This window comes from Eptesicus fuscus, chromosome 12 (assembly GCF_027574615.1).
Source record: "Eptesicus fuscus isolate TK198812 chromosome 12, DD_ASM_mEF_20220401, whole genome shotgun sequence".
Lineage (NCBI taxonomy): Eukaryota > Metazoa > Chordata > Mammalia > Chiroptera > Vespertilionidae > Eptesicus > Eptesicus fuscus.
Genome location: NC_072484.1, coordinates 29,134,416 through 29,148,073, shown reverse-complemented (window position 1 = coordinate 29,148,073; position 13,658 = coordinate 29,134,416). Strand labels below are relative to the sequence as shown.

Below are 13,658 nucleotides of genomic sequence, written 5' to 3'. Positions count from 1 at the left end.
CTATTCAAAGTCTTTGCCCATTTTTTAAATTACATTGTCTTTTTATTATTGATCCACTAGGGGCCCAGTGCATGAAACTCGTGCACTGGGGAGGGGTCCCCTCAGCCCAGCCTGCCCCCTCTCACATCAGGGGATGTCCTACTGATGGCTTAGGCCCACTCCACATTGGGAGCAGACCTAAGCCGCAGTCTAGCCTCCCTTTGTGGGAGGTGACTGGGCTGATTAGGGGAAGGCACCAGCCCCAGCACCCCGCTGCTGCAGCCACTGCCAGTCACCACAGCTGCCAAGGTATTTTCATCAACACGGACTCCAGTCCCTTCACCAAGAAAAAATGACACCCTAACCGGTTTGGCTCAGTGGATGGAGTGTCGGCCTGCAGACTCTAGGGTCCCAGGTTTGATTCCGGTCAGGGGCATGTACCTTGTCTGTGGGCACATCCCCAGTAGGGGGGGTGCAGGAAGCAGCTGACTGATGCGTCTCTTCTCATCGATGTTTCTAACTCTCTATCCCTCTCTCTTCCTCTCTGTAAAAAAATCAATAAAATATATATATTTTTTTAAATGACAACTTTCTTTAGGCATATTCATGATGTGTCTTTCATAGGATATGACATTCCTTTATTTTTCTTTTTATCCTCACCTGAGGATATGTTTCCATTGATTTTTGATTTTTCTCCCCTTCCCTCCGATCTCAGGCTCGGCCCCTGCCCCTCCCATCACAGGCTTGCCCCCTTCCCAAGCCTAAAGCCTCCACCCGAGGCTTTAGGCTTGGGCAGGGGGTCCCCCCCACCCCTCTGATTGTGGGCTCGGGCTGCCCAGGCTTTAGGCTTGGGCAGGGGGCCACTCCGATTGCAGGCTCCGCCCCTTCCCAAGCCTAAAGCCTCCACCCAAGGCTTTAGGCTTGGGAAGGGCCCCCCCCCGCCCCGCTCCTCTGATGGCCGGCTGGGAGTGTCCTGGGTGCCGAGGAGGTTCCCGGGACCCAGGTATGTATGCAAATTAACCGCCATCTTTGTTGGGGTAATTTGCATACCCGCTCTGATTGGCTGTGGGCATAGCAGAGGTATGGTCAATTTACATATTTCTCTATTATTAGGTAAGATAAGAGTTCTTTATGAATCCTAGATATCCCTTTTTGAATATATGATTTGCAATATTTTCTTGCATTCTTTTTTCTTTCTTGATAGTATCTTTTGAAATACAAAAGTTTTAAATTTTTTAAGTCCAATGTGTTTTCTTTTATCCCATGTGCTTTTTAAAGAAATCAGTGCCGCCGAAACCGGTTTGGCTCAGTGGATAGAGCGTCGGCCTGTGGACTGAAGGGTCCCAGGTTCGATTCCGGTCAGGAGCATGTACCTTGGTTGCGGGCACATCCCCAGTAGAGGGTGTGCAGGAGGCAGCTGATCGATGTATCTCTCTCATCGATGTTTCTAACTCTCTATCCCTCTCTCTTCCTCTCTGTTAAAAATCAATAAAATGTATTTAAAAAAAGAAAGAAATCAGTGCCTTAACTAACCCAACATCACAGAGATTTACTCCTATGTTTTCTTTTTAAAGTTTCATAGATTTATCTCTTATATTTAGGTCCATGATCCACTTTTGAATTAATGTTTATGTAGTGTGAGGTAGGAGACCAAATTCATCTTTTTGCATGTGGCTATCCAGTTGTCCCTGCACCATTTGTTAAAAGGGCTATTTTTTTTTTTTTTTTTTTTTTTGCCATTGAATTTTTGAGGCACATTTGTTGAGAATCAGCTCACTGTAAATGTAAGAATTTATTTCTGGGCTCTCATTTCTATTCCATTGACTGTCTTTATATCAGTATCACTAGCTTTGTAGTAAGTTTTGAAATTGGGAAATCTGTCCTCCAACTTTGTTCTTATTGTCTAGGTTGTCATGGCTATTCTGGGTTTCTGGTATTTTCATATGAATTTTAGGATGAGCTTGTTAATTTTGGCAACAACAAAAAGAAATCACATTGAAGTTATAGACCAATTTGGGGTGTATTGCCATCTAACAATTTATGATCCTGAAATGGTTTTCTATTTCTTTAGTTCTTTACTACTTTCTTTCAGTAATGTTTTATAGTTTGCAGTGTACATATCTTGTACTTATTTTGTTAAATTTACTATATAAAGTATTTTATTTTTCTTAAAATGAAATTACCTTAATTTCATTTTCTGATTGTTCGCTAGTGTGTAGAAATATAGTTGATTTTTGTCTGTTGATCTTGTGTCATACAACTTTGCTGAACTCATTTATTATTTCTATTCGTTTCTTAGTGTATTTTTTAGGGTTTTCTACATCAAGGTTATGTCTGTTAAGAAAGGCAATTTACTTTTTCTTTCCAATCTGGATACTCTTATAAATTTATTTTTGGGGGCTTACTGGCCTGGCTAGAAACTTCAATGTAATGTTGAATAAAAATGGTGAGAGTGGACTTCATTGTCTTGTTTCTGATTTTAGGGGGAAAGAATGCAGTCTTTCTCCATTAAGTTTGATGTTGGCTTTAAATTTTTCGTACATGCCCTTTATCAGGTTGAGAAATATTTCTTCTATTTCTAGCTTTTTGAAGATTTTTGTAATGAATGGATGCTATATTTTATCAAATGCTTTTTTTGTATTTATTGCAATGATGATGTGGTTTTTATTCTTTCATGTGTTAATACTATGCATTACATTAATTGACTTAAGAATATTAAACCAGCCTTGCATTTTTGGGATAAAGCCATTTGCTCATGTTGCATAATCCTTTTGTGTGTTGCTGGATTCATTTTGCTAGTTGGGATTTTGTGTCTTTTATTCATGAGGGATATGAGTCTGTTCTATAGCTTGCTTTCTTATGATGACTGGCTTTGTTATCAGGCTAGTATTGGCTTCATAGAGTGAGTTGGAAAATATTCCCTCCTTTTCTATTTAATAAGATTGCAAAGGATTGGCATTAATTCTTTAAGTATTGATAGAATTCATCAGTGAATCCATCTGGCTTGGACTTTCCTTTGTGGGAAGCTCTTAGATTATTAATTTAAACTCTTCATTTATTACAGGTTTATTCAGATTTTCTATTTCAGTTTTGGTAATCTGTGTTTTTCTAGAAATTTGTGTATTTCATCTAAGTAATCAAATTTGTTGGCATACAGTTGTTCATAATATGTTCTTGAAGATAGCTTCTTTTCTTGAAGATGTATGTTCTCCTGTTTAACCTTTATTTTGTTTTATGTCTAATTTTGTTTTATCCTTTTTCATTTTGCAAATTCTCTAAATATCATGAGGTTTTTTTCAGAGCCTGCTTTCTTATTTTATGAATACAATAATCCCTCATTTCTTTCAATACTAAAATTAGTATTTTTCATTCTCTTAAGTTTCTTGCATCAGCCTTTCCTTCAAGGTTAGTTGCTCTGCATGTTTATCCAGGTAGTGCCTTTACATTGATGACTTTCTTATACTGATTACTGTTTAAAGTTGATTTGTATTTATTTTTAAGATTATCTGAATTTATCACTATTGAGTACACTGAGCTGTTGTGAAGGTATGGTGTGATATCCTAAGGGAGAAGCAGGCTAGCCAACCACAGGTCTCTCCAGTTCTGGTGTGCTCTTACTGTTGTTGAGTGGTCTGCTTTCCTCCTTCAGTGGAAGAAGGAGGGAGTAATGGACCAAGTGCCCGGATGCATTTGGCATGGTCATGATCATGGTTGTGCCAAGTGTCTCCCCACACTAGGATGTTATGGAAACCTGAAGATAGCTAGGGCATTGCCCTGGTTTTTCTTTCTGACCCCCAACTCATTTCACAGAACTGTCCTTTCCTACTGCAGCCTCGGACAGATGCCTCAGCCAGCTGTTGAGCAGGTCGTGAGGCACTTCCTGCTATCCCTCACTCTCCCGAGGCCTGCTCTGGCTGCCAGCCTTTGTTGGATTATTTAGGTGTCAAGTGGTAAAGTGCATGTGGTCACTTTGTCAGTCCCCTCCTTCTCCTATATTAGGATACAGGTGTCTAAACTCCCGTTGTTTGGTCAGATTGACCATATCTGTTTTATGATTTCTGGAAATTCCTCAATACTTTAGAAGTACCTCCCAATACTTCTGATAGCACCTTTTCCTCTTATCCCATACTCCTGTTAATTTAATCTTTCAGTGTAGTTTTGAAGGGGAAGAGAGACACATTTGTTCAGTCTTTTTTTTTTTTTTTAGTCTTTTTATATTGAGCAGATATTTTTTAATTGAATAAATCTTTATTGTTCAGATTATTACAGTTGTTCCTCTTTCCACCCCCACCCCCCATAGCTCCCCTCCACCTGGTTCCCATCCCATCCTCTTCCCTTACCTCCCCCCCTCTGTCCTCGTCCATAGGTGTACGATTTTTGTCCAGTCTCTTCCCGCACCCCCCACACCCCTTTCCCCCTGAGAGTTGTCAGTCCTCTCCCTTTCTATGCCCCTGATTCTATTATATTCACCAGTTTACTCTGTACATCAGATTTTTAATTCACTTGATTTTTAGATTCACTTGTTGATAGATATGTATTTGTTGTTCATAATTTTTATCTTTACCTTTTTCTTCTTCCTCTTCTTAAAGAATAACTTTCAGCATTTCATATAATACTGGTTTGGTGTTGATGAACTCCTTTAGCTTTTTCTTATCTGTGAAGCTCTTTAGCTGACCTTCAATTCTGAATGTCAGCTTGGCTGGGTAGAGTACTCTTGGTTGTAGGTTCTTGCTATTCATCACTTTGACTATTTCTTGCCACTCCCGCCTGGCCTGCATAGTTTCTGTTGAGAAATCAGCTGACAGTCGTATGGGTGCTCCCTTGTAGGTAACTAACTGTTTTTTCTCTTGCTGCTTTTAATATTCTCTCTTTATCTTTTGCTCTTGGCATTTTAATTATGATGTGTCTTGGTGTGGTCCTCTTTGGATTCCTTTTGTTTGGGGTTCTGTGCGCTTCCTGGACTTGTAAGTCTATTTCTTTCACCAGGTGGGGGAAGTTTTCAGTCATTATTTCTTCAAATAGGTTTTCAGTATCTGGCTCTCTCTCTTCTTCTGGCACCACCATAATTCTGATGTTGGTACACTTGAAGTTGTCCCAGAGGCTTCTTACACTATCTTCAAATTTTTGGATTCTTTTTTCTTTTAGCTTTTCCAGTTGAGTGATTTTTGCTTCTTTGTATTTCAAATCTTTGACTTGATTCTTGCGTTCCTCTAGTTTGCTGTTGGGTGTCTGTATAATATTTTTTATTTCAGTCAGTGTATGTTTAATTTCTAGTTGGTCCTTTTCCATATCCTCGAGGGTCTCTCTCATATCCTCGAGGGTCTCGCTAAATTTATCGGCCTTTTCTAGGAAATTCTTGAAAAACCTTATAACCGTGGTTTTGAACTCTATATCCAATTGTTTGTTTTCCTCCATTTCTTTCATTTGTGATATGTTTCTTTGTCTCTGCATTTTCGCTGCTTCCCTGAGTTGGTAGGGTAGCTTTGTGTGCTTGGTGTCCTATATGGGCCAGTGGCTCGGCCTCCCCAGTTACCTGAGGTGGACACTCTTGGTGCACCCCTTTGTGGACTGTGTGTACAGCCTTGTTGTAGTTAAGTCTTGATTATTGTTGGTATCAGTGGGAGGAGTTGACCTCCAGGCCAATTGGCTGTGAGGATCCGCTGTGTCTACTCCAGGAGACAGCCTTATTTGACTAGACTTGCAAAATTGCAAAAACCTCTGTGCTCAGCTTGGATGGGGCAGAGTTTCAGGGTGGAGCCTACAGCCTTGGCTTCCCATCAGCCCCGCCCTATGAGGTTCCTGGGTCTCGGTGTCCCTCAGTGTCTCTCGGTAGTCGCTGCAAGCATCTCTGAGAGAAAGGCACCCTCGAGTTTCACCCGCGGCCAGACAGTCTAATCTCTCTCCCAATGAATCTGGATTCCCAGATTCTCGCCTGGAACTGGGGTTCAGTGCAGTCGGAACTGGGGTTCAGCGCAGTCCGGAGCTTTTGTCTCCTTCTCGCTAGGGCAATCCAGCGGCACAGTCAACAGTCCGTCTTCTGCACGCATTCACATGCGCCTCCGGAGCTCTGCCTTTGGCCGCTCCCCTGAGTTTCCGCCTAACAGCCCAGATTCCCCCAGTATGAGCCTGGGTCCCCAGGGTCTCGCCCGGAACTGGGGTTCAGTGCAGTCGGAGCTGGGGTTCAGCGCAGTTGGGAGCTTTTCTCTCCTTCCCGCTAGAGAACGCCAGCCAGGCACTCAGCCGCCCCGTCCTCTCTGGCTCCGTCCTCTCCGCACGTGTGCGCCCGTATCTCCGTACCTCAGGCTTTTACAGCTCCTCTGATTTTCCTTGTGGTTTTCTCTTTCCTTCTAGTTGTAGAATTTCCAGTCAGTCAGCTTTCCTGTGGTTCTGGATGATGTCTGTTTTGTCTTTTAGTTGTATTTTTGAAATTGTTGTGTGAGGCTGCAGTTTAGGTGTTTACTTATGCCGCCATCTTGGTTTCTCCTGTAAATGATTTTGGGTATTACATTTTATATGTGTTGTGCTCTGCTCTTCTGCTGTATAGTTGGCCCTCCATATCCATGGGTTTTGCAACCACAGAATGGAAGGCCGACTAAGGGACTTGAGCATCAGTAGATACTAAGGGAGGACTACCCATCTTCACAGGAACAACATGTGTATCCCATACATCCAAAGTAATTTTGGTGCAGTTATAACTAATGTAGTCATTTTTAAGTTTTTTAGCTGCAATCTGTATAGAACAATGTGCTGCGCCAGCACAGCCAAGGGTTCGGCGAGCCTGAGGGAGGGCCGGTGAAGGATGAAGAATAAAGATAGACAAAGAGAATAAGCTGGGTCTAGGTGGATCTTCTGTGCCTTGCTGAGGCCACAGAACAGACCCAGACTGCAAAGCTGATGCTTTATTTATAGTCAGGGGCAAATAAGGTAATCTACAATGTTCTTATAAGTTTCACTTGTTTTGGCAGCACTTGCTTCCCCTCCCACAGCCCATTAGCTACCCAGGAAAGATCTAGGGAGCAGTCACAAGATCAAGCTTTATGCTTAGAGGACTGTGCCCACTAAGTTGGGACTTGTTTGCGACTTTACCAGCAGGTCAGTCTGAGGCTTAACCCTATAACCTCTCCCTACAGAACAACTCAAATACCTACAGGGTTAGGGTAGAGAACAGGTGGTAAACAAAACAAGTACCAGCTATGGAAAGTTTCTGAGATAGTAAAAAACTATATCATACTGATCAGGCAAGAAAAACCTGCAAAAGTTGCTATAAAAGAGTAAATCTTAAATGTTCTCATACACACACAAAAAAATGATAATTATGTGATGTGATTCAGGTGTTGGCTAATGCTATGATAGTAATCATTTGGCAATATGTAAGTGTATCAAAGTAATATGTTATACACCTTAAACTTACACAATGTTATATGTCACATATCTCAGTAAAACTGTTTACACCCTAGCCAGTTTTGCTCAGCAGTTAGAGCATCGGCCCATGAACTGAAGGGTCAAGAGCACTTACCTTGGTTGCAGGCTCAATCCTCGGCCCTGGTTGGTCAGGGCGTGTTTGGGAGGCAACCAATTGATGTGTCTCTCTCACATTTATGTTTCTCTCTATCCCTCTCCCTTCCTCTCTTTCAAATCAATAAAAATATTTTTTTAAAAAAATACTGGAAGGAAAAATTCAAGATGTGAACAGTGATCTCTGGATGGTGGAAGTGTATGTAATTTTCCTGCCTGCCTTATAGTTTTCAAATTTAAGTACCATAAGCATATATTGCTTTTCCAGTGAATAGCAACAAAATTTTTTTTTACTGTCTATGGACTTTCTTCTTGCTGTGATATATTTCTGAATTTCGCACACTAGCTCTTTTTTGATGTTTTGATCTTATTTTTCAAACTAGTTTTTAGTGAGCCAGTTTCAATGATTTTGTATTTAGAGGCAATAAGGAACTTAGATAGTTGCAAATAATCTTGTAGAACTTACTCCATCAGTTGTACAATGGGACCAAAAAAAATTATTTTTCTTTCAGCTTGCCAGTGCAATGGCCACAGCAAATGCATTAATCAGAGTATCTGTGAGAAGTGTGAGAACCTGACCACGGGCAAGCACTGTGAGACCTGCATATCTGGCTTCTATGGTGATCCCACCAATGGGGGGAAATGTCAGTGTAAGTCAAATCCATTCATCAGGATTACTGACTGCAACCCAGATGTAACACAATGCTTCTCTTTGACTTGAATATCTAAAAGGAGAAAGAAACCACTTGGTTTTGGATACTGTACTAGTATTTCTTAAGTCATACAAGAAAGAGGCTTAAAGTGGAGAAAGCACTAACTCCACCTGTTCTATGTTCTCTCCTGGAATGGAGCACCGGTTGAGTGTCAGATAGATGAGCACAGGCGGGGGTGGAAGTGGGGGGTGGTATCCGGACTATTGAGGGAGCCCAGACAAAAGGCTCAGCAAAAGCCTCTTATGGACCCTGGGTGGGGAGGGAGGGTGAAGAGAGAGCTGTGTCCCAGCAGTATATCCCTTAACCTTTCTGGGGTTCAGTTTCCTCATCTGCAAATATGGGGATGTTGGAATGAAAGCAGTCAGAGGAATGCATAGTCATCACTCAGTAGATGTGAACAATTATTATTACTCTTCTAATGTCATTTCCTACCACTCTTAAATAAAACTTATTGCTCAGATTAAAAAATATTCAGTAAAAATATTTTTCTACTCCTGTGAATAGACTTCATCCATTAGACAGTAATCAGAGTACCCAAACTTACTGGTAATTGTGTACAAGGCATTGTGCTGGCAGCCACCCGAGACATAGGGGCTTTTATTATCCCCGTGATCAAGGAGCCTGCCTAATTTCTCACTGCGAGATGGCCATGCTGGGAACCACATTCAGAATGTGTGACTTTAACTACTGGGCCTGATTGTGCTTCCAAGTGCCTGTTCCTATAGCCAGGTCTGCTGGATCTATGCCTTGTTGTCTTCATCCCCAGATCTTCATCAGCCATCTAGAAAAATTACATTCTGCTCTGTAGCAGTTGTGGGGCCTGAGTACTATTGTCCATAATTTAGAGCTAACTTTATTTTTTAGAGTCTCAATCCACAATAGAAAGCATGATTTTAAAATACTGTGAGTGGCACTAAATCTTTTATGTTTTCCTCTTATAATTGTACTAGAGACCCGGTGCACGAAACTCGTGCATGGGCCGGGGGGGGGGGGGTCCCCTCAGCCCAGCCTGCACCCTCTCCAATTCAGGACCCCTCAGGGGATGTCCGACTGCCGGTTTAGGTCTGATCCTAAACCGGCAGTCGGACATCCCTCTCATAATCCGGGACCACTGGCTCCTAACTGCTCACCTGCCTGGTCACCCCCAACTGCCCCCCTCGGCTGGCCTGGTCACCCCCAACTGCCCCCCTCAGCTGGCCTGGTCACCCCTCACTGCCCCCCCTGCCAGCCTGGTCGCCCCACACAGCTGGCTGTTCGGTTGCCCCTCATTGCCCCCCCCGCCAGCCTGGTTGCCCTACACAGCCTGCTGTTCAGTCATTTGGTCGTCCCTCACTAACCCCCCTGTCAGCCTGGTCACCCCACACAGCCTGTTCGGTCTTCCGTTCGGTTGTTTCGGTTGCAACGGTCACTTAGGCTTTTATATATATAGATAGTCCTTAAGCTAAGGATAATAACCATGATTTATTGAATGCTTACTATGTTTCATTCATGTATTATCTCATTTAATTTTCACAACAGCCCACGATATAGGTACTATTATACCCATCATATAGATGCAAAAACAGAGACTTAAAGGAGCTAAATAGCATGCCCAAAGTTACAAAGGAGCTAAGTGGACTGGACTGAATTCAAACCCAGGCAAACTGACTTCAGGCCTTTACTTTTTTGTTAATATACTAAACCCCCCTCTCCATACTCAACTGAGCCAGCAGTTGAACACTCATATTTCTGAATTTTCACCCATTCTCTTAACAGCTTTACTCTTCTGTTTCACAGGTTTCTTTGGGTGATTTTTTTCTCTGCAAAATTTATTTTAAAAGTGCACCTATCTCCAGCCTAATTTTATTCACAGAAATTAATTTTATTCACAGAAAAACAGGGTGTAAAGTGAAAAGGAATTGAGCAAAAAAAAAAAAACTCACTTATTTCAACTAGCACATAAAATTTATCATGTTTCATACTTACCCTATACTAGAGGCCCGATGCACAAAATTCATGCATGGGGGCGGGGGAAGGGTCTCTCAGCCCGGTCTGCACCCTCTTGCAGTCCGGGACCCTTTGGGGGATGTCTGCCCACAGAGAGTGGGCCTAAGCTGGCAGGCAAACATCCCTCTCGCAGTCCAGGACCCCTCGCTCCTTACCACCTGCCTGCTCACTGCTCCTTACGGCTGAGCTCGCTGCTTCTGAGTGCTGCCGCAGAGGTGGGAGAGGCTCCTGCCACTGCTGCTGCACTCGCCAGCCATGAACCTGTCTTCTGGCTGAGTAGTGCTCCCCCTATGGGAGCACACTGACCACCAGGGGGAAGCTCCTGTGTTGAGTGTCTGCCCCCTAGTGGTCATTGCGCGTCAAGTGACCGGTCGTTCTAGTTGTTCTGCTGTAACGGCTGCTTAGGCTTTTATTATATAGACTAGAGGCCCGGTGCATGAAATTCATGCATTTAGGGGGGAGGGTGTCCCTCAGCCTGGCCTGTGCCCTCTCCAGGAGCCCTCAGGGGATGTTTGACTGACGGCTTAGGGAGCGGGCCTAAGCCATCAGTTGGACATCCTTAGAGCTGCTGCAGAGGCAGGAGAGGCTCCCGCCACTGCCTCTGTGCTCGCCAGCCAGCCCCCTGTGGGAGCGCACTGACCACCAGGGGGAAGCTCCTGTGTTGTACGTCTGCCCCCTGGTGGTCAGTGCGCATCATAGCAACCAGTCATTCCACCATTCAGTCAATTTGCATAATATCATTTTATTATTTAGGATAATAAAATGATAATATGCAAATTGTCCTCTTGGGAGTTCAACTGACTGGGAGTTTGACCGCTTGCTATGACGTGCGCTGACCATCTGGGACGGCGCAGAACGAAGGAAGGCCCTTGCTGGCAGCCAGGGAAAGGAAGGCCCCGGCTAGCAGCTGGCAGCTGGGAGAAGGAAGGCCCCGGCCGGCAGCCGGAAGGCCCTGATTGACCCTGATCAACCCTGATCACCAGCCAGGCCTAGGGACCCTACCCATGCATGAATTTCATGTACCAGGCCTCTAGTGTGCTGGATTAAAAAAAAGGTAGAGAGGTGTTGATGGCTAGAGGAGAGAAGTGACAGAAGTTGGTTTTGTTTTGTTTTTTTAAAATATACTTTATTGATTTTTTACAGGGAGGAAGGAAGAGAGATAGTTAGAAACATTGATGAGAGAGAAACATCAATCAGCTGCCTCCTGCACATACCCACAACCAAGGTACATGCCCTTGACCGGAATCGAACCTGGGACCCTTGAGTCCACAGGCCGATGCTCTATCCACTGATCCAAACCAGTTAGGGCCAGAAGTTGTTTTCTGTGGAGGCCAAGAAGAAGGCAAGGAAGGGTGGTGAATACTGAACGGCCTCTGAAACACCAACCTGCCATTGGAATCCCACCCTACTTCTGAGCCCTACTGGGGTTTGAAATGAGAACATTGTGGAGAAAGCACCTCAGCTGGAGCTGAGTGCAGCCTGACCAACCCTTCCCTCAGGCTGTCATCACTCAGAAAATCTCCATGGGGGCAGGGACTATGTCTGTGTCCTCACACCCAGCAGCTGGCACACTAGACACTTCATTAAATGTTTATTGAATGAATAGAAGAATCATAATAGTGAAAAACACAGTCTATTAAAAAGATAAAAATTGGGATTGCTTCAGATGGTGGTGGAAATGACATTCTTTCCTCCTGTCCTTTGACTTTGGTTCCTTTAATGTTGCCTTCACATTATTTGAGATAAATCGTTAGCTGAAAAAAAAGAATCCTACTCATTAAATGCTTTTATTTTAATCTTTCATATCAAATCCAATTGAGATTAATTTACTTGTTTTAGAAAAAGTCTTTGATAGTAATCTTTTAAGCCAGTTGTGACCAACATTCCTTTTCCTCCTTCTAGTATGTAAGTGCAATGGTCATGCATCCCTGTGCAATACCAACTCGGGCAAGTGCTTCTGCACCACCAAGGGCGTCAAGGGGGACGAGTGCCAGCTGTGAGTACCACCCTCCCTGGACCCCTGCCACAGGCCACGCCTGGGTTTAGTGATTGACCCAGGTCATCTGGGTCTGCCTTGCTGCCATGGGCTCTAAGGGATCCCGAGTTGATTGATTTGGAATTTTGCACTTTCCACTTCAGACAGGTCTAACTTGGTCAACCTCCATACTGAGTAGGTCATCAGTTTAGCAACAATTCCTTAATAACTCTGATATTCCCTGGGTTGCTGACTTGGATTACTTGTCTAACTTCAGCCAGTACTTGGTGTTTGTCATGTCAGGAGATTGAACCCTTTTCCAAAAGAGAGTTGGAAGAGCTGGTATTCCCAGACAGTATTTTATTTGGCATTTTGGTTGTCTGATAGTGGAGATGATCCTCTCTGGCCTTTAAGACATCCCACCCTGTTCTAGCATTTTCCTTGATGAAATAGATGAGACATCTTCCAAGGGAGTGTCTGGGGTCCCCACCTATGAGGATGCAAGCAAATGTGGGGCTGTGCCTCCACTGAGTGGGGTCCTCTTGAGGTGAATCACTTAATTATGCTGAATCTCATTTTCTACCTCTTTCAGTAGTGGGACTAACAATAATTGTTTTTAATGTCCTTGGATGTTGAAAGAAGAGAGATTGTTCTCCATTTCATATATTCCTGTCTACCTCACCGGAAAACCTCATAAAACACATGCTCCAGGTTTACTCATTCTCTCAAGAAGAGACTTAGAAATGTTTAGTAGTATCAAAATACTGAGCTGATGCAAGCAGATGTGTCATTGGTAAACAAAGTTATGTCACCAGTGATTGAGACTTGATAGTGGTGTTCAGGAGGGAAATGCTCTGTCTACATTTCCTAGTTTATATTAGTGCATATACGTTTATTGGTTTTATGCTGCCCTGAAACCAGTACGTGAAGAAAAATATAATCAAAAATCAAATTTAATTTTTGAGTCCAGGTTTCTTTAAACAGAAAAATGTAATAGAGCAAAATTAATCACTTCTGTCCTCAGTTTTGATACACAGCAAAGAAATGGGGAAGACTTTCTTTTTAAGAGATTAAGTATAAACAAGTATAAAAGGACACATATCCCTGTATTATTTATCTGGGAAAAGTGCTTGACCCAAGCTTTCCCCTTCTTTTTTCATAGTTCATAGCTATTGTGCTTGCCTCAATAGTTTTGCTGATGTTCATAGATAATACCTATGAGGAAATTAATAATTTCTTTACTAGAACTTATTTTTTCTCTAGACTGGTGAACTGTGTCCCAGGTTTAAAAAAAAAAAAAAGATTATTTGTGTTTAGCCTTCTCTTACTTGTATTTAAAGAACAGGATCAGTTTATCCAGGGAGAATAGGAAAGAGGTGAAAAATGAATATATGAAAAATGTTTTAACTGCACTTTTAAAAGAATAGTTCATACAAAAGTAAAAATGTATTTTTCATGATTATAAGTAGGATCTAGATATATTATATTTT

At 42.8% G+C, this 13,658-nt stretch overlaps 1 protein-coding gene across 3 annotated transcripts in view; it reads left to right on the top strand.

The window, feature by feature from the left end:
* The window catches only part of ATRN (attractin), a 167,202-nt gene that overhangs the window by 92,617 nt on the left and 60,927 nt on the right, over positions 1-13,658 (top strand). For 2 of the 3 annotated variants that reach the window (XM_054724370.1, XM_008141034.3), the window contains exons 19-20: positions 8,007-8,144; positions 12,096-12,189. In XM_054724370.1, coding sequence (XP_054580345.1) covers positions 8,007-8,144; positions 12,096-12,189 — 232 coding nt within the window. The remainder of the gene's footprint in view (positions 1-8,006; positions 8,145-12,095; positions 12,190-13,658) is intronic. The other variant, XM_028144728.2, reaches the window with a different exon arrangement.